Genomic DNA, 25,893 nt, shown 5'->3' with positions numbered 1-25,893 from the left:
TTTTTCATTTAAAAATTGTTATTTGTTTATTTACCAGCACAAGCACAGAATTAAGGACCTGCTGGAGAGTGCAAGAATATACAACCCCAGTCTCCCTGACTATAACTTGTAAGTTTACTTGAAAAGTTATTTATATACTCGCGCACAACCGAAATCATGGCTTTATGCTGTAATGTTTCATGATTTTACTACGTTGTAAATCAATACCTCGTTCTCGTTTAAGATCGATATGGACGTTGTTCAAATTAATTACCTTTATTAAACTATCAACACATTCAGGGTTAGCAACATATTTTCGTAGTACGATATGTCGTTCATTTAATCATTAAATTAATATGATAATAAATTATTCTGCATGCATTATTTTTGAATTTTTTTTGAAATACAATATCGTTCAATATTTTGCGAATTCAACATTTTTTCAGTTATTTTAAAATTAGAAATCGTTAACCTGTCCATCATGTATATAATATTGTGATGAATCGATTCAGGCATGTAATCCTATTATTAATAGGCAGCCAGCACACAAGATGATATAATATGATATATATCTCGTTATATCTCGCCATCACAGGTTGCTACTGAAAATGAACCATATTGATCAGTACGGATTCAAACACGAATTTGAGAACGAAGAGTTGTTGTTGCACTACATATGCCAGCAACTGCATCAACACTACAGGTCTCTTTTGGTGGTCACCAGTTTGAAGCATCTTCTAACAACATAATACCAATTGTATCCAATGTATCCATAATAACAAATTAATATTAGAGTTAAAATTTTTTATGACAATCTTACCGGTTGCAGAAATAAATATAAACGTTAACGTTTTCACATAAGCCAAATTTAAAATTAATTTTTTAATGTCGAAGTGTTATTTTTGTTTGACTCATAGAGCAATGCCAAAAATGAATAATAGAACAGTAATAGTAGATTGAATGATTTCAATTCAGGTCTTTGTATCCGGAGCAGCACAACTATTTGATCATGTGGAACGAAATTCTGTCCGGTCCTTCAATGCTGTCCATTCATGCCATTGTAAGTAGAGCTTTTAAATGAGGTTTCACGTTATTTATCTAAACGTTCATGGTGATCACAAATTTGCGTAAGAAAATTTATATCTAAAACAAATATCTTCATCTCATGTGATGTTTGAGCGACTGACTCAAAAATACAAATATTTTGATTTGTATACTTGCAATCCTGTAAAACATCGATTAATGTATAGTTAAATATGGCTTTGAAACAGTTGATATATAACTAATTAACAAACAGTCAGGCATAAAGTTGATGTGTAGGCAGGGCATACCAGTTCAGTACAGAAGTGATATCTGGCGCAGACTTATCTATGCCAAGATATCAGATCTAAAACAAGAGAAAGGAGAGTTCTACTTTGGCCACCTTATCACACGGGCCTACGATTCTCTGGTTGGTCTAGAAACTGCCAACTCTACATGAATATTTATTTTTAATTATTGTAAACATTTTTTTCTGCCATGCCATTAATAAATGTAACTAAAATAATGAAGTTATCAGGGTACTACCGCAAGCAGATTTTCATCGACCTGTTGAGGACCATGCCGACGAACATCAACTTCAGTTCTGCTGATGCCGAAGGGGTTGGGACTTTCAATTTATTTGTTGAGAGTGTTTGTTTTTGTTGAGAAGTTTAAACATTCGGCTATACAAGTAAAAAAATGTGTTTTCTGAGTACAGTGTTGTATGTTTTTAAGAGACTGAGTAATTTAATTTTTGAATACAGTAAAGTAATGTATGAAACTGCGCATTTAAATAGTTAATGGGTTTTGACTCAGCGAGCGTTGATTGCGGTAATCAATAACATAAATCAATTCTTTGACCGTGTTAATTTTATTGTTATCGTTGTTGTTTTTATTATTATTGTTGTTGTTATCATTTTTTTATAGTTATATTTGTCATTTATAAATTATTGGTGATGTGTTGAGAAGCGATGAAACTTGGTTCCAGTCAATAAATTGAAAAATTAACTATAAATAGGTCTGTAAAAATATATCAATAAATATACTTTGCCATCAATGTTTTCTCTTGGACAACTTACAATTCTGAATGGCGAAATCGTTTGAGCAATCCGGTCAGTAAGTTGCAACTGCTGACTGAGATAATGTGAGAAATTATATTCTTCCGTGTCGACGACTTACTGATTGATACATACGGATCATCAATCAATACCATTCACACCTGTTCTCAACGTTGTTAATGATTTTTTGAGTCAGCATATTTAATGTTGCCTCCACTACACTTGTGTTGTTCATTGTTCAAATGAAATCAGTTCACTCACATGTTTCGTGTTCATGTCACTAAGCTTTGATACTGTTGAAAATGTTTAACAAATGTAAACGTTTCAAATGTATATCAGGGCACGCAGCTTTCTTCAAATGTCTTCAAATTATCGGCTGTCAAAGAATGGAATGCAAATATAAACAGATGTAAAATAATAATTATTAATGAGTTGAGTACATTTTATTTCTTGTTCCATTTAAATTCAGAGTGTCTGAGTGTCAAACTGGTTTTTGAGCGAATTTTTTCAATACGGAGTTTGTGTTGTGCTGTGATCTTGAGTCAGTTTGATACCCTACTCATTTTGTTGTAGTTGAATGAGACATTTTCATTCGAGTAAACAACTTGCTAGTTTGCGGTCTAGAGCAGAATGAACAGTAGAACAACCACGTTCAATTTAAATTTAGCGATTTCACATGTCGCCTGCATTCAGATTCGAAAACTAAAAGAAGTGTTGTTAGCATTCAGTTTCCACAACCCGTCAATTGGGTACTGCCAGGGACTAAACTTTGTTGCCTCCATGTGTTTACTGTTTCTTGATACCGAAGATGCATTTTGGTAAGTGGATTTTCTAGTTAGTTTAAATAGTTTGAATCACGCGACAAATTTTTCAAAATTTTTATGGCTTTTCAAAAATAAATAAATTAAAAATTCGACTATTTGTACTTTTAATGTAAAATTTTCAGTAACATTTAAAATGCGACTTTCCAGGGCGCTAGTTGCAATAACAGAAAAATACTTTCAACCAACGTACTTTGACAAAAGTCTGACTGGTGCAAACATTGACCAGGAGGTCTTCCAGGAAATGTTCTCGCAAAAGTTACCGGTCCTCTATGCGCACGTCAAAAAATTTGATCTAGAATTTTCAACGATTACGATCAATTGGTTTCTCGCTCTTTTCATTGAAGTTGTTCCATTTCAAGTAGTAAAACCTTTCTATCATTTCAATTTTTTTCCAGATTCATGAAAATTTAATGTTTCTGCTTATTTAAAATGAAGTATAAACCAAAAATCAAATAATTAAATGCGGTTAAATTATTTGTTAAGAACAAAATTTGTTTTGATTTCCGTTTTACAGACTTTACTGAGAATATGGGATTGTTTTTTGATGGAGGGACCAAAAGTTTTGTTTCGTTTTTCCCTGGCCATTTTGCAAAAACATCAGGAAGTGTTGATGGAACAAAGAGAGGTGCTCGGTCTCTTGAAATGTCTCAAAAACTGCACCAAGCTGCTTCTCGATGTTGACGGACTTGTAAAAGTTTGTGCTTGAATTAAATTCCTTATTGAATTAAATTCTTGTTAGATGTCATACAGATCTTGTAATTATTTTAACCATCTTGTTATTTAACTTAAGTTATAAGTTAAACTAACCATTTTAAACGTGCAGACCGCCTTTGGAGAATTGAAACCATTTCCGAAACGTCATTCCATCACCACGAGGCAGTTACATTTTGAAAAAATTGTTAAGAACAAAAAGTACAACTTGATGATGAGTCACAACGTGAATGCGGCTAGCAAAGCAAGTGCATCGACAGCTGGCGGCCCAGCAGTAACCAGCACAAGCAGGGATTTCAACGTCAGCAACTGCAACGTGAACGTTAAAGATCCTTCATCTGCCAACTACAGATCTGTCAGTGCCAACAGGAGAGATTTAAAAGGCAGAAAATTTAACAGGCAATGCGTTAGTAGCTTCAAACAGCAATTCACATGACTTTATTTATGTTTATTTATTTATGTGTATATATGTTTTTGTGACGAAGCGGTTATCATAATCCTACTTAAATTTGCAACCTAACCAGTCCCTTAACGATAAAGATGAGACATGTTCAGACGTGAACAGCTTGCATTATGTTCATGTGGTTCCCGTCTCTTATAGTAAGTGCAATCAACACACGCACCAACAACAACACACACACACACCAGTAACAACAACACACACACCAACAACAACACACTCACTGTATCAACCAACAACAACACACGCACTGTATCAACCAACAACAACACACGCACTGTATCAACCAACAACAACACACGCACTGTATCAACCAACAACAACACACGCACTGTATCAACCAACAACAACACACGCACTGTATCAACCAACAACAACACACGCACTGTATCAACCAACAACAACACATATTGTGTCAATCGACAACACACGCTCTGCAGCAATGCATTTGTGATTCACTGAAGTTTTATGCTGAAAATAATCAACATTTGTTAGCTGATAACATTTTAAAAGAACTTCTTACTTTAATTTATTTACAAGTTTCAATAACGCTTCCATATATTTTGAACAATTACAAAATGATTCTCCTACAAATGAATGTAAAAACACGCTTCTCCAGATAGTACGTGGGTCGTATCAACCAGCCAGGAATTGTCAAAAGTCTTTGTGCTGAACAAAAACGACAACAGTAGTAACAGCAATAACAGCAACAACAATAACAGCAGCAACAGCAGCAACAAAAAGAGTAACAGCAAAAACAGCAAGTTACCTAGTGCCGAATTTCAAGTAGGGTAAACAATTTCGAGCACGGGTTTTATTTAAGTTTTATTCTCAGCAATAACATAATTTTATATTCCCTTTTAAATTTTATCGTTTTGTCATTACTTAAAGGTAGTAATTAATTCATGTATTTATTTATTTTTATTTTTTAAAATGAATTACAAAAATAGAAGTAACCAACGTGATGTATAAAGCAAACTTTCATAAAAATTTGCCGAATATACTCACAAAACTTTGAAAATATTCGTGCTTGTTTTCTAAGTCTCAGTTTTGACGTTTGGATTTTATGAAAAGACTCGATACATTTAAAACTAAACTTGAACACGTCGAACAGATAAAAAGTCAAATTTTGTGCGTGTGTGCAGTGGGGGACATCATCCTGATCTCGACACTTTCCAAACAACTGTCGGCTTACAACGGCAGGTCTCCAGGGTTGGCTGATCTTACTCACCTTTTAAGCTTAACCTTTGATAGAGAATAAAAGAGTTTTTTGTTCATTTATATATTATATATATATATATTTATATATATATTTATATATATTGTTAGAGCTTTTTATTTCACAAAAAATGTATTTTTTTAAATATAAATATTTAAATCTTTTTTAAGTCTGTTGATCTTTTTCTTCTGCAGTTTCAACTCATTGCTGATTGCGTCACTGGTTTACTAATTACCATAAAATATTAATAGATAATTCACCTGGGTTAAAAAGTTTTACCCAAATGTTTTTCACGAAACCGATGAAATAGTTGTAATTTGTTATGGACGTAAAGCTACATACGACGTACCATGTATCAAATAGGGAGTTGTTGTGGTCCTGCGCCTTGAACGACGCCTCACTGCACATGTGCTCCAAACTGATGCCACAACAAACCACTTTTGCTGTCTTCGCCGCTCTCACCAACGGATCGGTCGCTTTTTTTGAGGTACAACTACTTTCGGCAACGTTATCTTAAACGGCGTTAGCTAACTAGCAGTCTCATGTTTTTGAAAAATATGGGATTAACAAAAAAATACATTGATAATAAATTTTTTGCATTTACCGTTTTGAATTTTTCGAAGTTTTTATTTTTGATCAAAAAATTTGAAAAATTTCAGAAAATTCCATTAACTCCAGCACTCAAGGCTTGTTCATTATTTCTGAACAACGGACCGATATATCTCCCTGTTTGTCACTGCCCGATAACAAGTGTCCTCCTGGTCGACCCGCACGTGTGGCTCTCTTGTGAGAATTACATTCACGTCATCCACTGCGAGTCAGTCTTTCTTCTCTTCATTGTGGCGTTGTTGCTTCTGTCTTCTTTGCTAATGATAACAACATTTCAAGAAATTATGAATATAAAAAAATGTTTTACGTTCATTTAATTCTGAAGCCAATTCAGTTTATAACTATACCAAATGCTAAAATGAAATAACTTAATCAGAAATAAATGAAACGTTTTTTCTATCTAGGTCGTTGAACTTGATAACAAAATTTCAAGTGTCTAAAAGTTGCATCGATTTCGTGAGGATGATGATTTTGTTTGACACCCATCAGCACAACAATCACCAACAACTACCACAGAAAAAACTTAAAAAGCAAAATTTTCTAGCAGACCCGCCAGCACACGTCCAACCACTTCATTTCACTACAACTGCCAACGGCCTTCAACAAAGCAGGGCAGTTTGGCTTTCAATCGAAGGTTTTGTCAATTATTTTATATTTTACAAAAGGACGAAGTTACAAATATCAAAGATTGTTCAAGTATTCATTCTTGGTTGAATTTTGTAAAAGTTTACTTAGCATTTCACCATATTGATAATTTGTTTAAACGCGGTAATTAATTGCATGTTGTAAGGTTCGTCAGTACTGCAAATGTGGCACGCAACGGAGTACACCTGTATGGCTTTGTACGATGTTTCCAGAGGCGTCCACGTCTTGCACTGCAAGGTCTCTCGTCATTTTCTCATCATTTGCAAATAAACAAATGAAATGTACTTCTCGCCTATAATACTTTTTTTGGCTTTCCATTATAATTAGGCTACATTATTTCAAATTATTTTACATTTTAAGCTATTTCTATTTGCTCTTCATTATAATTATATGATTTGAAATGGTTTTTTACTGAAAACAAACAGGAAGAAGAATATTTGAACACGAATCGGATAACGAGTATGTTGTGTGTTGACTCCATGTTGTGGGTTGGCACTGGCAGTGGTTTCCTCTACATTTTCGCTCTTTCGTTCACCTCCCCTCACTACAGACTGGCCAACAAAAGCAAGAACGATCCTTTGCACAAACAACTCAATAAGTTCAAGTTGTTCTTTCAAAACTTTTATTTATGGCAATTTGTGACTAGTTAGTTGAATTATAGTTGTTCCAATTATCGATGTACTCAAAAACACTTACAAAATGCTATACAATTGTTCTGAAGAAATTACAAATAACAAACAATCACACAAACGCTATTCGTTATTTTCTTATCTGCTCCATATTTATTTAGAAACAGCCTCGTGTTACAATTGTAAAATTATCACTGTCCTCTGATTTGATAAGCTGACATTTTTGATTCACAACCCAACATTCAGTATTCAAAAATTTGCCTGATAACGACTTTTTATTGCCGATAGTTTCAGTAAAAAAGTACAATGAATATTTTTATAAAGATTTAAAACTTTTATCGATGTTTTATTCAATTTTATATTATAAATGGGGAGTTGTTCACGGTCACTTAAGCATGCCACTTTCTTCATGGCGAATTGCATACCCAAAATGTGTTTTGTTTTATAACATTGACAAATATTTAAAAATCAATCTTTACGGTCCTCACTAATCACTTGTTTTCATTTTTATATTATTGAAGAGGTTTTGGTAAATATTCTCAAAAACTATTAATAAACATTTTCATTCTAAAATAATAAGAGCAATGATGTTTTTGCATTTTAATTCAATTGAACTATTCTATTTACAGAAAAAGATCCTTCACTTTACCTTTTACAAAATCTAATGTCCTGAATGAAGAGACCTCCAATAGTGATGGCGACTTTGCTGACCAGTTGCCAAACGAAACAAATTTATTTTCATCATCCTTCTCCTCCTGCGAATCGTCATCTTCTGAATCGCCGTCAGCTTCATCGCTGATGCACTCAAAGAAGGTGACTGCGTTTAAAAATCTGCACGCCAGGCTGAGATTTTATTCAAACGATTTTGATTTTCTGGACCGTGTTGAGGAAATGATGACGGAAGAGGAAAATGGCAAGAAAGCTACCATCTACAGAAGCAAAACTCCCAGTCCAACCACTCCTACGGAATCTTCAAACGTTAGAAAGATGTTCAGTTCTTCGATGGATGCCGAGTTTCTAGAAAGCTGTTCACCAGTTGAAACTAAAACTCAATCAATTCTTGGCAATGTCTCTAATAAAAGATACTCAACGTCGGCCATCAGTCACCCGAGGAACAGTTGCTACGCCTCCATGGACGATGGTCTCGACGGCAATTATCTCAACAATGAAAAGTTGCTAGCGTCTGGGTTCAGTAGTTGCTTCTTTCTCGAGGCCAAGTTCAAAATTTCTGAAAAACCCGTCAGATGTCTTGCTCTCATTGAGTAATTATATTTTTATAGATATTATTCATGATGTTTCCATTTGTTTTCTGAGAAAATTTAGCGAACAAATTCTATAAATGCCTGATTATATTAGTACTGGATATTTATCAATTTACCGCAATACAAAGCATGTTAAAAATTGATTTTTAAATAAACTAGTCATATCAACAATTGAACTAAATCAAAATTTATGTAGACATTGAATTTCGTACAGAAATGTTTCAATTGAATGAAATGAATATTTTAATGTAAAAAAAAACTGGCCAGCGCATGTAGCAATTTGACCATGATTAAAAATGACTACATTCAAAACATTTGAAGGCCATTTTAAAAAACAATAAATACTGAAAATTCTTCCTTAGCTCCCACCCTTCCAACATTACAATATGCAGTTGTTCGGGCAATTACGGCGACAAAAATGCAGTGCTCATGTGGAGAAATGTTAAAAAAGTATTTGACATTTTATTAATTTCAATTTCTCAGTTTTTCGTTTTAAAATAGTTTTTTGGTGACTTTTCAAGCCCGTTTTGTCAACATAAACCAATTTTAAGCATAAAAAAATAATTTAGAAAAGAAAATATATAAAATTTTATCGTTGAATGCATAAAACTCAAATGAATCATTAGGAAAATGTCTGGCTGAATGAACCTGTTTTGAATTTTCCTTCAACGAATTCCTCGAATAAGAACTTACAACGCTCTTCATTGGCACCCTCTATGCTCTGCAAAGGTCTCCCCAAAGATCTCTATAGCAGCAGCCAACCAGAAGATACCTGTACAAACGCTGGCAAGGATAATAATAACTCAACAAATCAAAACTCATCCTTTTCATGCTTCAACCGGAAATTATCCTACATACTGCAATCAGGTGATAAGTTTCCTTTCAGTAAGAGTAAGTGATGAGATTATCTTTTGATTATCAAGTAATCAAAGTCTTCCAATCGTACCATTTGTTCATTAACTAACAAAATATCCGTAGAATATTAACTCAATAAAGGTACAATGTAAAAGTTAAACATCGTTGGTACATGATAGATATAGTCCAATTTTGTGGAATAATGATGATTATTTAACAATAGAAGGTAATTAATATCGATGTTAAATAAACTAAGCATGTTTTTCCAAAAAACTTTAACACAAGCTTCAATACATTTATTTTAGTCGAATGTTATTTAAACTCTATCTTGTACAACATAAATTTAAATAATGATTTGAATAATGTATTTTATGATACAGCAAGACATTTTTCAATTGATTGACATCGTGTTCGTATAGAATTTTGTATTACATTATTTTTACAATCCATTCATGGGATAGAAATAAAACCTAGTCAAAAAACGCAAAATTTTTTTGGCGGGTGTTCAAATATTTTTTAGATGTATCGCGAATGAGATTATACACACACACATACACATGTTTACGTATATGGTCTCTTTCCCATATTTACGTATGTACACACACACACAAACACACACGCATACATATATATATATATTGTCATCACACTGTCGCATAACTTCAATTTAATTCAGTGTTCAAAAGGCTTTTTGTAAATTGTTGCTTTTTAAACCATTGAAGATCGTAATAGCCGTTTTTACAAACATTGTTACTGGCGTTTTCATTTTATGTATTTATTCCAAATATAACTGCATAAAAACGTTACATACATTATTTTAGCTTCAATTCGATACTGCATATTTTTACGTGTTTGTTTGTTATTTATGTAAAATTATTTAAATCATGTCTCAAGGTTATGACTGACCAAAGGTTTACTACATGGAAAGGCTTGACATGTAAACAAAACATAAATTTCTATGCATCAAGATTTTTATAAATTTGTAACAAAATTTTTTACGTTTTTACGACATCCTGATTAATTGAAAATTGTTAAATTAAAAAATATACCTACATGCTTCAAACTTGTGTTTGCTGTATTATAATGAAAGATTCCAATGCAACTGCAATGTGAAGATCAGTGATGATGTGCCACACTTGAACTATTTGTCGATTTGACTGCGATTTGTTGGTTGTGATACACCTTCATATAATAAACGTTATTTCATATTCATTTAAATCATTTTTTTGGCAAAAATTATTCAATTAATAATTTATATTTTAGACAATTTTTTCATTGAATGATATAATTTTTCAAAAATTATTCGACTGTATGTATAGAAAATCTGTGTAAAAATATAAAAATTTGCGGCCGTGACTCACTCTTCTTGGATCACTAAAAAACTTTATTGTTTTGTCATGTTAAGTAAACACACTTGGCAAAAATAGGATATTGAAATCTCAGAGTGGTCCTGTCACAAACTCAGTCTTCTTAGACACTATAAAAATCTTTGTTATGTTTAAAACACTGATCGCGCCTTAAATAAATATGAATCTGTCACCGCTTATACACTGGTAAAGAATTCTTAAGAAATTGAAAGGTAGTGTTTCGAAGGCATTTATTAGAAGCTACCTGTTGTATGAAAGCGAAACTTGGGCTTAGCAAAGAGATTAAATAAAGTAGTTATGAGAAAAGCTCTTAAAACGACTTGGGTGGATGTAAGGAAAGCTTGGAATTAAATAATATCTTCAAAGTGGTTTGAATCAAGCGTCTAAGATGGTTTAGGCGTGTTGGGAAAAAAAACGAGTCGGACTGGATGTTGAGCTGCTGAATTTTGAATAGAAAAAAGTTGAGAACCGAAAGAAATCTTAAAAATATAAAATTAAATATTTCGTTGCCTAAAAACAGAAAATCACAGTGTAATGAAATTTTGATGAACAATTCCGTTTACAAAGTCAGCGAATCTTCCAGGATAGACTGCAAGCCAAATGCCTTTAAGCCACGGTGGTAATGAGGAGAGACAACTAGAGCTGTCGTAATGAACGAAAGATTGAAAGAATCTGTAAACTAACTTATATTTTATTTACTTTGGATACGAAAATCGTCTTTACTAATCATTTTTTTTAAATTTGTGTGGGAAATCATATAAAAACTATGAGCAGAATAATAGATTTGCACTAATTGAAAAGCGTTCATTCATTCTATTTTATGTTATTGTGAATGAATAAATATTTAATATATCAATATATACGTCCTACCTCGGGGAACCGGGACTCTGGACGCAAAACGATGATTGATTGAAATAGGAGCAAAGTTAAAAATAGTTAACTATCAAGATTGACCTAAACTCAAATGATTCTTCATAAATTATTATTGAAATCTGTTCAAAGGTTTATATAAAATTGTAACATATATAGTTACGTAAGAGTAACAATAAAACAACAATATAGAATTATATTAAACATTCGGAGATGAACAAGCACAACCTGTGTTTATATTTATACTAAGTTTAGAATTCCATAAATTTGTCGTCAGGTAAAGATCCCACCTTCACACCAACTCCCCACCCCACTTTACCCTGGCTTGTATTAGAGATTAATCATTCTTCGAAGAGAAGAACCATTCCTTCTGAAGAGAAGAACCATTCCTTCTCTCTGAGTAGCATGCTTCCATTCGCCAACAGCAGCATTCGCACATTGCGGGGTTATATATATATAATATATATATATATATATATATATATAATGTATATATATATATATATATGCGCGATTTATTTAACAATTTACAGCTTAAATCCTTATTTATTTTCACACAAGTACTCTGAGGAATCGTTTCCAAAATGATAATAAAAATTGATGACAACAATTATTAACTATATAATAATAACTATAATAATGATAATAATAATAATTGATGATTATAACAATTGATAGTAACAACAGTAACAGCACAAATTGATAACAGTGATAGTCTGTTAAGCGCCTGTAATTGACAGGTGGAAATTTGATTACTTTTGAAAGTTTAAAAATTTATTAAAGTTATTTACAATAAAAGTGATATAATAAAATTAAACTGTCAAGTTTGACTGAAAAAATCAATGCTGGCTACTTCGTGATGATGTTGATTATGATTGCAATATACGAATCAATAGTTATAACAGCACAAACTGATAACAGTGATAGTCTGTTAAGCGCCTGTAATTGACAGGTGGAAATTTGATTACTTTTGAAAGTTTAAAAATTTATTAAAGTTATTTACAATAAAAGTGATATAATAAAATTAAACTGTCAAGTTTGACTGAAAAAATCAATGCTGGCTACTTCGTGATGATGTTGATTATGATTGCAATATACGAATCAATAGTTATAACAGTTATAAATCAATCATGATTTTAAAAAAATTAAATAAATAAATGAACTTGTTTTAAATAGTCATTTTATTTAACATTATTAGAAATCTTTAAGACGAAATAGAAAGTAGTTGATTGATGGTTGATTCTTTGTTAAAACGGTTATCCTCCAACATTGATTGAATGATAGCCCTCTCAAAACCTGGAAACATTTCAACTAGCATATCCACATCTTTCTCTATGTCCTCTGCAGTTGGTTGTGGAGCTTGTTGTGGAGCCTGTTGTGGAGATTGCTGAATGGTACCTTGCTGAGGGTACTGTTGTGATGATGGAATTTGTTGCTGACCAGTTGGGTAATATGAGTACATCGGTTGTACAACACCTGCATCGTTGTTCATTAGGTTTAAGGTTTCATTAATCTAGGCATAATAAATTATTTGTCCAACCTTTCTACATCACGTAATAATAATATAACCATGACTCAGGACCAACAAAAATTGCAAGTATCATAATTTATGATGTATAAAATGATATTTTATAAAAAATTAATTTGTGAATTTGAACCCAGTTTTTTTAAGTAATATGAAGAATAAGAACTAATTCCCCATTTAAGCCCTCCGTGAAAATATTGCAACTCAAAATATAAAATCTGATGAGTAAGATGAAAATAACCAGATGATTGGTAATAAGGGGCCATCATCGGCACCCCAGCAGCAGGAACCATCACAATTTGTTGGGAATGTGGAAGTGGGTAGAGCCCGGGGTTGGCATTCGGTATAGAGTAGGTCAAACGAACTGGTGCCATCTATTGTGAGAACAATTAGATTAAATTTATTGAAATACAACCTTTCTACATCACGTAATAATAATATAACCATGACTTATGACCAACAAAAATTGCAAGTATCATAATTTATGATGCATGAATAAAATAAACAGCTAAATTATGCAAAAAAGAGAAGCATATGTAAGTAAAAACGAAACAAACAGAATGAGAGAAGATGATGTTGATTGAACCCTCCTTCTGCTCTCCCTGCTTTCCACTCAACTGGTACCACTCATCAACAGTCTCACCACTGAAAATCTGCTCTGGTATTACTATGTGGGCCCATGCTATCTTGTCGTCAAGAGCAAAGGAACGCTGGTTGGTTCATGATTCATTATCAATAGATGGTTGGTTGGCTAGTTGCTTCATTCATTAATTACTCATTTTAATGTACTTGCGCAAGATGATTGAATAATGGTAATATAAATAATTTGACCGAATGTACTGGTGTGAGATTAATTGACCGTGCTCATGTAAAATGATTGATCAACAGTTCATTCAGATGAATGTATTAATAGTTGTATACAATTAGAAATGTAAACATACCTCATCAAATATTTCAAGATATATTGAATCTATGCCAGGCTGAAGGGTGCTGAAAAAACATCGTAGTTTTTATGATCATGCATTTAAATTGGCAAAACATTGATACAATCTAATATGATCTATTTAATGGAATTATACAATTTTGATAATAATTTTATAAAATTATGACATAGCTTTTATTAGAAATTATTCTGCTTTTACATTAATTATGAAAACATGCAAATAATTACTACAAACAAATAATTTGAATAAGCATTACATTATGAATACTTTATTCCAAACAGGAGACTTTCCACCATTGACTGCTGTATGAGTTTCAACCACTGAATTTCCGACTCTTAATCTTACATATGGATCCATTTTTGTTAACCCATAATTTTTCACTAAAGTTGCCTAAAGAAATGAATAAAATCAACTCTTTGTTTAAAAAACTTTGAGTATATCATTTAAATTTCTAAAAAATTTAATTGAACTTGTGACATTAATTTTAAAATGCCATACTAATACATCTAGCTAATCTTTGATGCTAATGATACTACTACAAACTTGTACATTGTATTGTTAAGAACAGACAGTACAAATGTACCTGTGCTATTGTAACACTAAGTCTGGAGACTGTTTGAACTGGTTGCTGATAGTTTTGAAATTGAGCATACAAGTTAGGATCATGGTGATCGGGGCCATTTGATACTCTCAAGAAATCATCTGGTAACGTACCTATCATAACCTGTTATCAAGTTTTAATGAGGTGACCAATTAAAAGTCAACCTGATATTTGTTTAACTGTTGTTAAATTATAAATAATACAACTATAATTTAAATTTTTGCAGTCATATCATTAAATACTTTCATATTAATATCAATGAGTACACATCTAGGCTCAATTTTAAGAACAGGACTTGTGTGCATGATCATGTATGTACATGTACATTGCAGTAATACAAATACACTCATGTATATATATGTGTGTGTGTGTGTGTGTGTGTGTGTGTGTGTGTGTGTGTGTGTGTGTGTGTGTGTGTGTGTGTGTGTGTGTGTGTGTGTGTGTGTGTGTGTGTGTGTGTGTGTATTAACACCATCTCTAATCACCATGACTAAGAAATTAAGAAATCTAAGAAGAGCATGTTTACCAATGTTATTAGAAAGGTGCTCATGGAAAAGAAATATAAATTACTATTTAAAAGTTTTTGATTGACATGTTGATGATTGATAAATGTTATTAACTTGGTAATGTAATTGTATTTTTGAATAATTACAATAACACACAATCACAATAAACTTTTCCCACTTTTACACGTTTACACATTTTAATTTAATAAAATGAATTTTTAAACATCTTGGCATAAAAATAAATTTAAACCAAAACCTCCAGCTGCAGTGAGATTTAAATTTAATTTTGAATTGAGAGACTGCCATTTTTTGGGAATAAAGTATGATTTTAGTGGAAGATTTACAATAAAAAAATTTATAAAATATATTATAAATTATAATATTTATATTTTATTTATATAAATAAGTCAAGAAGAATATCAAATTGTTATCAAAATTAATAAAATATATTAAAAAACATGAAGTTGAAATATTTAAAACTTGGAAACATATTTAGCCAGAGAAGTCAAGAATAAAGTAAAAATTATCTTTTAAAAAAATTATCAGGTGTCAGTTGACAGATGATCATCATCAGCATCAAGTCCTGCTGCTGTCTGTTGTAGTCTTGTAGTGTAGATCAAAAATTTCAGAACATTCTATAAAATAACTGTCCGACACGCCAACCTGCTGACGACGATCAGTAGTTTGAACTGTCCTTACTGCAGTTTCTGAATTAACGGCCGACTCCATTTAAAACTTTATTCATGAGAATGACCAAATACAACGCGGAGAAGACGAAAACCCCCAAGAGGTGAAGATAGCTGGTACGAAACAAAAACATGATAAGGGGAATGCGCATGAACATATTAATAATTAAACGTGTGCATGCATTGAATTTGCTGGATATGTTGATATTTTGGCTAGGAGGATATATGATTATATTGGTTAGGAGGATATATTGATATATAAGCTAGGAGGATATATCGATATATAGGCTAGGAGGATATATCGATATATAGGCTAAGAGGATATATGATATAAGCTAGGAAGATATATGGATATAAAGGCTAGGAGGATATATGGATACATAGGCTAGGAGGGTATATAGATATATAAGCTAGGAGGGTATATAGATATATAAGCTAGGAGGATATATGGATATATAGGCTAGAATATTCAGATGTATGTATTGTATGTATTGTAAGTACGTATTGTATGTTCGTGCACTCAAAATGGAGCTTTTCATTTATTTACAATCACAAAAAATATCTGGTCTTAAAGTTTAAATTGTTACAATGGAACAATATTTTTCTGTTTGTCAAGTAAATAATATTACTAGTTCAATGAATGGTTCGTTGTGGTACATCTATCATGTTACTCGCTAGCAAATTTTGAAAATAGTTAGGTTTCTGATCGTTGGTCATATTTTTCTCTTATTGAGTTTTTAAAATTGCCCACCCAGCTCAAGATGATTTGTTATGTGCATATTGAGGCATGACGACCTCCATATTTTCCATCTTTTATGATATCTTCTGGCATTGTGCGAAATAAAAAATATGTATAATTGAATGCAAAAGTTAATTCAGCCGTGTTGTTTCTGTGTTGGAGATTTCAAAAGCGTAGAAGTGCGTGTTGAGTAAAATTGCATGCTACACTTTCACTTTGGTGGTAAAATAGAACCATTTCCGTTCCCATACATTTTCACGCAGTCCACCGAATGTAGCAGTGGCCTGGCCAATTGGTTTATCACTTCCATATCCATTATTTAAAGGCTGCTGTCAAGGTACGCGAATTTCTCAACATGCATTGAATTTTTGTCCTTTTACAGCAATATTTTACAGTTTATATGGTTTTCCAGTTGTGGGCTGATACATGACTTCCGTGCTGTTAACCTACTGATAGCAGTAAGACCAAAATTACCACAGGTCCGAGCATAACAGTTTATTGCATGTTGCATTTCTAATTTTGTGCAGAAAAAAAAATCATTTATTTAATTGCGAAATAAGATAGAGAAAACAATATTTTCTATTGGTTTATAGAAAAACAATTGAAAATTAATAAATATAACACGTGTAGTTGATCGGCCTTTTTAGTTATTCATCAGATTTTTGTGACGCCCGTCTACCAAGTCATGTCAATAAGACAACATACTCTGCAAAAATTAACATTTAAGAAAATGGAAAATTATAATGTTATCTGTAAATTTGATACTAAATTTGAAAATATCAGAATATAAATACAATTTTTTATGTATTTTATTTTATTTTTTACAACGAGTAAGAACTATGAACTATGTTTTCTAAGTATTTGATGAAAACGGAAAAATGCTGTAACACCCACACGGCGTACGTATGATAGTTTTTGATTTGCGGACAGTAAACAGTATTCAGGCGGCACAACTTGTTTGTCTGAATTACGTAACTTCTGGCCTGCTGAGCAGCAATCATGGTGTACCTCAAGACAACATTTTGGGTCCGTTGATGTTGATACACTTACTTAAAAGATTTGTCAATTGCGTCAGCGTTTTTTGATTACATCATTTATGCTGAGAATACAAAAGAATACAAAAATAATCAACGAACTCACCGAAAATACAAATGAAGATTTGAAAGTTATCGTTTTCTAGTTTGAAGCCTAAAACTTTCGATCAACACTTAAAAAAGTCGGGTAATGGTATTTCAACCTGTATAATGCCAAATGGTTTAAAACTTCTGGGCTGGGCCTTCAACTTCAATTAGAAGCTTTCTTCCAAACATCGCATTAAAAATCTTCATAAAAGTCAATAGCCATTACTTTTAAATTACATTAACACATTCATATATACTACTAATAATATTGTTTAATGATATAATATTTAGAGAGAGAATAATTCAGAATGAAAATAAGCAAACAATTAATGGTATACATATGATATATATATAGAATATAACTTGAATATATATATAGAACATATGGAACATGTTATATTCTATATACTTGTATATAGCAAACAAGGCGATCATCTTCTTCAATTTAGTCTGGCGGTAGTTAGCTGTATCTCAGTGGGTGTGCAATTTTTTTTCTTTTCAAAATAATATTTGTCTCTTATTTGTAAATAAATATAGTATAAACAAATTAATTTCACTAGAGCCGGGTAGAAGTTTATTTTAATTTTTAATGATTATTTATTAAATGTTTTCCTACTCTTGAAAGACTCTTCTCTAAGTAATTTAATATTTAATTTATGAGTTTTTTTTAGAATAGCAGAGGCAGAGATTAATTGAGATTTTCATTTTGAATTTTTTATTGATTTTAGTTAATTTAAAATATCAATAAATTTTTAAAAGTCAGTAGTATCTGGATATCAGGTTTTCACAATTGTTTTGCTCAATGCAATCTTAATCTTGCCATTCTTGACTTGAGAGTAACTCTACTAAAAACTAAACTAAAGCAATATACTTGACTTAGTAAATTTAATTTAATTTTTAAATTAAAAAAATTAAATGTAGGTAAAGGTAAACCGAAATTAAACAATATAAAAAATAAATATTGAATTCATCTGTCACAAAAGTGCCTTGTCAAGTTCTAATCATTGTTTCTTAACTTTAGTATAAATTCTAAGAAGGTTTAAAATTCAATATTATAAAAATAAATAAAATGTATAACACAGAACAGTACTTTTGAGATTTCAGATTGTTAAGTTAAACTCAAATTAAGAGATTGTCTGTTAAGTTAAACTCAAATTAATATTAAGAGAATGTATTTTTTTTACAGAATAATAGAGATAGAATAAATAGAATTAATAGACTTAACTTAATTTTTTATTATTTGATATATTTGGCTTAGACTTTTAATTTATTATAATTTGATATATCTGGCTTGTGATAGAATAAATAGAATTAATATACTTAATTTATTATTATTTGATATATCTGGCTTAGACTTTTAATTTATTATTATTTGATATATCTGGCTTGTAATAATAATTCAAATTCAAGTATTATAATTTTTTATAACATGTTAACAAACTAATTTATCATCAAAAGATTAATTCCCATTTCATTAGGATACTCTGATGTCTGATAGAACATATTAATAAATGAACTTCATAGAAATATTTATAACAATATTACAAAAGCTGTTTAATGAATCAACTATTCTAGTTTCCTGTCTATATCAACTATTGCTTTGTGGACATGTCATAAGATATATAAAATTGGAAAGATTAGATTTTTTATACAGTGATGCACTTTAGTGGAAATTGAGATCAAAATGCCAAAACACCACATCATTTCTGACTAGTTAGAATAAAAATAGGTAGCATGTTTATGTTTGGTGAATTGAGCAAAGTGTAGATTGTGGGGAACAGAATTGTCATTTCTGACTAGTTAGATAGAATAAAAATAGGTAGCTTGTTTATGTTTGGTGAACTGAGCAAAGTGTAGATTGTGGGGAACAGAATTGTTTGATGAAATGTTAATGACAAAAAATTATTGTAACATCTTTTATAGTTATAGTAATTTAACTTTTTTAACTTCACAGATAATGAATAGTTATCAGGACAAATCAAGTAAAGAAGCTTTTATTTGTTATAGATAATCATCTCTTTTACTTTATTTACTGCTACCTATTCTTAAATTTTATTAAATTTATATTGATTAATTTATGTGTAGTTAAATATTATTTGTTAAATTCATTCGATGACCTCCAAAAATTTCATGTCAGCAGTTGGTTTGCATATAAATATTATGTTATTAGGATAATAATAATATTAATAGTTGATATATTATTTAATTTAAATGGAAATAAGCAGGCATGTGGGTTATAACACCAGAGGAAAAAGCAAAGAATGATAATCAATTTTACATGATGAATCCTGTTGCTGGCTATCTAACAGGTTTGTTTATTTCACAAATCAATCTGTTGTTTTTTGCTGACTTTTTACGATTCGGTTTCTGACTTATTTTGAAATCATGTTATCATTTTTTTTTTTACATAGATTTTCATTTGTGCCAACAAATGTTTACAAATTGTATATCTTTTTTAGTGATGTTTTGAAATGTTCATCATTCAGGTGAACAAGTGAAATCATTCTTCCTCCAGTCAGGACTACCTCAACCAGTTTTAGGCAAAATATGGTCAGTCTATAGTTTTTTTTCAACTTTTAACTTATATTTTTATTAATTATTAACTCTGAATATATACTGTTATTATTTATTATTATTGAATGTTTTTGTTTCATTGAAAATTTCAGGCAGTTGTCAGACTTGACTTCAGATGGAAAAATGGACAAAAGAGAGTTCTCAATAGCAATGCATTTAATAAAGAAAGCACTGCTCGGTTTTGAGATACCGCATGTCCTTCCTCCTAACTTTCTGACTGATGTTGCAGCAGGGTCTGTTTTCAATCCTGGCATAATGAACGCCAACATGGTTGGAGGCTTGTATGGGGCAGGTGTGCCTCCAATGAATGTTGTCTCTTTCAATTCTGCTACAATGCCTTATCCTACACTAGGTCAGCACCACTACATTGTTTCCTGTTTTAAAATTTCATTGTGTTCTAGGGAAATTATTATTGTCTACAAATTTGTCATTGTTTTCAAATGTGAATTGTTTTTAGAGAATGGTTAAAATGTTTTCTAATAAATTTAATATGTCATTTTTCATTGTGCTATATCATAAAACTTAAAAATGAACTATTTTTTCAATTAAATTAGTTCTGGTTTATAATTTTTATATTTGTTTTTTAAGCTACAGCCAATAGTTATTCAACATTGAACAAGTATGTTTTTCTTTCTAGTTCCACGTTAAAATTTTTCTTTTTTTTTATTTTTAAAATAAAGTTTAACATTTTAGTTTTTTTAGTTTCCAAAGTTTGACTTTGAATGGCCATTATTAAATTGTTGTTGAAAATTGTGAAGGTCTGCCACTCCAACACTGCCATCATCGTCATCATCGGGTGAGTGGATCATCACCCCAGGGCAGAGGTTGCGCTACAAACAGATGTTCAACAACCATGACTCACAACATAAGGGCTACCTCACCGGTTTAATAATTTGTTTAACTTTATTCATATTTTAAAAGTTAATTTCAGCATTTTTTAGTTATTTTGATTTAGTTGGACGTGATTCTCACTGTTAAGGATTTCGATTTACTGTTCTCTTTTTTCGTTGCCTCATTAATTGAATGCAACTCATCCAGGCTTGGAAGCCAAAAGTTTGCTGTCCCAATCAGGTCTCACCCATACAATACTTGCCCAGATATGGTTAGCATCCAAATTTATTAAGTTTTTTCATATTTATAGAATTAGTTTAGAAAGCGTTTCATTAAGATGCATTTCTCCAGCCCTACCATTTCTAGAGACCCCCTCCCAGTCACACATTTTAAGGAGAACCAGCACTAACAAAAATTGGCACGGCACTAACGTAGCACTAACGCACGCTACTTCAAAGTTTCGAATCTCTAACGGCACTTTTGAAAAACAAAAAAAAACATTTCCTGAGCCTCCCAGCCATATCTCTTTTGGGGGACCAGCACTAACGGAAATTAATACGGCACTAAACAGCACTAACGTAGCACTAACGATACTGTGAATTTCGAATTTTTAGCGGTATTTGGGGGGCTATCATGTTATGAGCTCCCCAAACTGTTCTCCGTACAGGGGACCAGCACCAACGAAAGTAACGAAAAATACGGCACTAACGGAGCACTCACTCCACATCCAATTTCAGCCCCATTTTTCTAGTTGAGGGGCTGGGGGGAAATGTACCTGTTTTTGTATTGCATTGAAATGTAACCAGTTATTTTTATCAGGTATATCATGTCAAGGCCATCTGTTGAATTAAACATTTTTAAAATCAATAACTTAATATATAAATATTCGTGGTTGTACAGTCAATCTTGTTTTTTTTCAAGGTGTTTGGCAGACATAGACACAGATGGCAACTTATCTCCAGATGAGTTTTGTGTAGCAATGTATCTTATTGACCAAGCTAAATCTGGATTTCCTGTGCCTGCAACGTTGCCCGTGGATTTGGTGCCTCCATCGTACAGGAGAACCAGGAGGATGAGTGAGAATGTTCACTTGCCTCAAGTCAGCTCCATGCCTGGACTTTCTTCTTCTGCCGGTCGTTTGTTTCAATTATCTAAATTAATTACACGCGAAACATCGCTTACAAAGTGGCTTCTTGTATTTAACTTTCACTCACTTATTTGATTTCCTTATTGTTGCCCATGCTGCTTGTTTTGTAAAAATGTAAAAAAGTTACATAATTCTTTTTTTGCAACAATTTACAGTTAAACCAGCGAACAATAAATTTAGTACAAAATTTCAAGAGAAAATTCTACAACACTGTTTTTCTATTGTATTTATATGTATATATTTATATGACTTTATAACAACGGTTCCTTTCAATGGTACTAAAAACTACCAAACTTCACTTTTTATGGCGTGGAACATGTAGGAGACACTAGGACATTCATTAGTAGTTATTATAGATATGTCTTCTACCTGGTTTCTCATCTTGGCAGTGATCACAAGCTATTTTATTTAAATTAGTTTCACCATTTTACAAATTTAATATATTTAACATGCATTGAGTTGTTTATTATTTGGTGAGCATAAATTAATTCTTGATATCAAATGAAGGCATGCAAGCAAAGAAATCCGAAATGTTTGGTGAATTGGGTAAAGTATCTGGTTCCATTGCTAGCTCATGCACTTCACCTGATACAACTTCCAATGTCAGTGAACTCGAGCCTGCTAAAATAAGTTTGTTCTGCATTTATATTAATTGTTTAAAATTATGGTTTCACGTTTTGTTTTATGAAAATTAGATTTTAATTAAGTTTGAAAAATAATGAAAATAATAATGGAAAGTTATTTATATCTGTTGCTTCAGTAACATTTGAGGACAAAAGGAAAGAGAATTTCGATAGGGGTCAGGCAGAACTTGAGAAGAGGCGAGCCCAGTTGAGGGACTTTCAGATGCAGGAGTCTGAGGAGAGGTTGGCTGCTGAACGAGCTGAACAGGAGAAGAAAGAAAAATTGAGGTGACTCACTCATTCGCTAATGCTGCATTCAATCTCCATCTCACATATTGCTCACGTTTGATAGTTTTATGCTGGTTGCTTAAAACATTTTTCCTCACTATTTTGTTCTACTAATTTGTTAATAAAATTGCATGTTATCAGGCGGAATCTTTTAAAAAATTTTATATTTCTGCCGCTCATTGAATATTAATGCACATACTGATTCAGATTAGAGCAAGAGTTAAGAAAGCAACAAGAACTGGAGAAACAATTTGAGAGGCAGAGGCAGATTGAGATGGAGAAGGAGGAACAAAGGAGAAAAGTTCTGGAACAGAAGGAGGTCTCTTTGGTTCATTAAATTTTAATTGCAGATCTTTCATTTGAGCAGTATTGATAAATTTTGTATAAGAGATGTAACTGTAATGGATTTTTTGAAACGGCTTTTCGAGCCATCAGAAGTTAAAATGTTTTTCGTGAAAGTCATCTTAAAATATTTAAATGAATTCATCATGAGACCAGGCTGCAAGAAGAGAATTAGAACGACAGAGGCAGCTAGAATGGGAGAGACAAAGGCGGGATCAACTATTGATCGACAAGAACAAGGAAGAGTCGTTCGTGGATGCACTCAAACAAGAAACTAGTCAAATGAAACTGCAGTCTGAGTCTATGGTAACATCTTACTTTCAATACTATTACGCCCTTTTTTTTTATTAATTTTAGTGCTGTTAAAATTTTTATTTGATACTACTTTCCAAGTGGTTGAAGTAATGATGTTCAGTGATGAGGGCTGTTAATTTTGAGAGAAATCATACTGTTTTCAAACTTTTTGAAACCCTTTGAAGCAATTGCCAAAATGATTAACACTGATTGCATCAGATAATATGACATAATTTATCTGCATGTTAGTCGGAAAAGAAGCAGGAATTTTTGAAGAAAATTGAACAGACGAAGATTTCAATAAGTGACATGTCGAGCACCATTGATTCTATGAAGCTGCTCTCACTGTCCAAGTCAACTGAGATTGATGTCATTTCTAGTGAATTGGAGGTTTGTTTGAAAATGTATCGTCGTTGTTGTTTCAATGTTGTTGCTGTTGTCAGTGCTGTTGGTTTTGTAATGTTATCATTTATTCCAATAACTTAGTTGCTTTTTAGTATGTCATTTTCACAATGTAATTATCGCTATTAATGTTATAATGTTGCCTCTGTTTTAAGTTGATACAAAGAAGTATTGTATTGTATGTAATTATAAAGTAACAAGAAAATGTTCTAATATTATGCAATGTACATAATTGTAATTTAGCCAGAAAATGTTGTAAAATTATTGCAATGTACGTACTTGTAATGTAACAAGGAGATAGAGATGAAGTTAGTAGCAGTTCAACAAGAGAGCATCAGGCTTATGAAGCAGAGGAACACTCCGGATCACGCTAATGGTATATTATGACGGTTGTGATAATACTATCGCTGATGATGATGGTGATGTTGGTTTCATAATGATAAGGATGGTGACGATGATAAGTAATGAGGTTGATGATGAAGATAATGGTGTATTATTTATGGTGATAATGGGAAGTTTTGCAACAATAGATTATGACAGCGATGATTATTACTGATAAGTTCTGTTCATGTTGATGTTCAATAAAATTGTCATGTTGAAATGCGAGTTTAAAATTTAAAGATCACATACAAGCGTTCCAATCACATTCAGTTATAGATCTTGTATCCTATTTTAAATTTTTATACGTTATTTGTGGCGAAATTGATGAATCAATTATATTTCAATAAACTGTCTACATCAGTGGCTGGTGTAACATTAAGTACTAAATGTATCAATTAAGTGAGGTTTTTAAATTGAGATGATGATTGATTTTCATGCGTTTTGAAATGAAACGAATGATGGAATATATGAAGATGAGTCGTGGCAGTCGTTGAGGAGGGAGAGAGAGGAGCGGAAGAATCGGATGGATGAGTTGAAGAAAAAGTTGGAAATTGTGGAGTCTATGTGTGAAAGCAAAGAGAACAAAACGAAGCAACTGCAGTCTGAACTCGACGTATGTCTGTCTGTCTGTCTTTCTATCTGTCTGTTTGTGCATTTGATAATATTTTGAACCTAGACTCTTTATTGTTTTCTGTAGCCATGTGGCTTTGTTTGGTGTTGACAAATTTTTTCTTTCTCATATTTTCAATAAATTTTTCATATCATCGGCTTCGTTTATAATGAAATATCTGCCATGTTTACATGTTATTAAATTTTTTCTTGTTTAATTTTTTTTACAATTTGATCTTTATTTATCTTATTTATTCATTGTAGGCAATTCAACCAGCTCCAGACAAGAAAACTGACAGTCAATATAAAAGTGCATTCCATACAGAACAGTTCGAAAGAGGTCCAAGTATTTTCAAGTGAGAACTTTTACCTTTCTTTTAAACCTTATTAATTTATTACTTAGTTGTGCATTTTTTGACAGACATTCACATGTTAATTTTATTATTTTGAAGCATCAAACTTCCACTTCCACATTAGTTTTCATAATTGTTTAATACATAACTCCTTACAATAGAATCTTATGAATTTTTTTATTATTTTCAACAGCAATTTTGAAGATTCTAAAGGAGGTAATATTTTTCAATTTGAAAGAAAAATGTTTGAAAACCTCAGTTATCTTAATCTTCGAAATGATCTTTTCTTCTTTGCACCTTCAATGATTTTTCTTTAATTAAAATCTTTTATATATAAATGTGCTACCTTTTTTTTCAAATTTTCATTTCAGAAAATCCTGAGATAATTAGATAGGAATCGTTCTATTCTATGTGACATT

At 31.8% G+C, this 25,893-nt stretch overlaps 3 protein-coding genes across 3 annotated transcripts; 2 read left to right on the top strand and 1 right to left on the bottom strand.

Annotated features, from left to right (window-relative positions):
- Positions 1-1,282: 1,282 nt before the first annotated feature.
- HELRODRAFT_150328 (hypothetical protein) lies at positions 1,283-3,779 on the top strand (the record flags this gene model as incomplete). Its single annotated transcript, XM_009024667.1, has 6 exons — positions 1,283-1,433; positions 1,538-1,620; positions 2,751-2,875; positions 3,029-3,239; positions 3,396-3,575; positions 3,705-3,779. Coding segments are annotated over 6 exons (825 nt in total), but the record flags the coding sequence as incomplete, so codon positions are not given.
- Positions 3,780-10,654: 6,875 nt separating this feature from the next.
- HELRODRAFT_185045 (hypothetical protein) lies at positions 10,655-15,878 on the bottom strand. Its single transcript, XM_009024666.1, has 9 exons — positions 15,748-15,878; positions 14,561-14,701; positions 14,234-14,367; positions 13,975-14,023; positions 13,591-13,743; positions 13,275-13,407; positions 12,517-12,984; positions 11,959-12,301; positions 10,655-10,709 (listed from the first exon to the last, which is right to left on the bottom strand). Exons 1-7 carry the CDS (start codon positions 15,811-15,813, stop codon positions 12,713-12,715), a joined length of 948 nt encoding a protein of 315 aa, XP_009022914.1. The 5' UTR covers positions 15,814-15,878; the 3' UTR covers positions 10,655-10,709; positions 11,959-12,301; positions 12,517-12,712.
- A 3,979-nt stretch (positions 15,879-19,857) lies between these two features.
- HELRODRAFT_107112 (hypothetical protein) lies at positions 19,858-22,333 on the top strand (the record flags this gene model as incomplete). Its single annotated transcript, XM_009024665.1, has 6 exons — positions 19,858-19,939; positions 20,117-20,184; positions 20,301-20,485; positions 20,963-21,087; positions 21,243-21,306; positions 21,957-22,333. 6 exons carry the CDS (start codon positions 19,858-19,860, stop codon positions 22,255-22,257), a joined length of 825 nt encoding a protein of 274 aa, XP_009022913.1. The 3' UTR covers positions 22,258-22,333.
- Positions 22,334-25,893: the final 3,560 nt, after the last annotated feature.

This window comes from Helobdella robusta, assembly GCF_000326865.2.
Source record: "Helobdella robusta unplaced genomic scaffold HELROscaffold_4, whole genome shotgun sequence".
In the NCBI taxonomy this organism is placed as follows: domain Eukaryota; kingdom Metazoa; phylum Annelida; class Clitellata; order Rhynchobdellida; family Glossiphoniidae; genus Helobdella; species Helobdella robusta.
The sequence above is the reverse complement of the archived record's forward strand: the minus strand, read 5'-3'. Positions and strand labels throughout refer to the sequence as shown.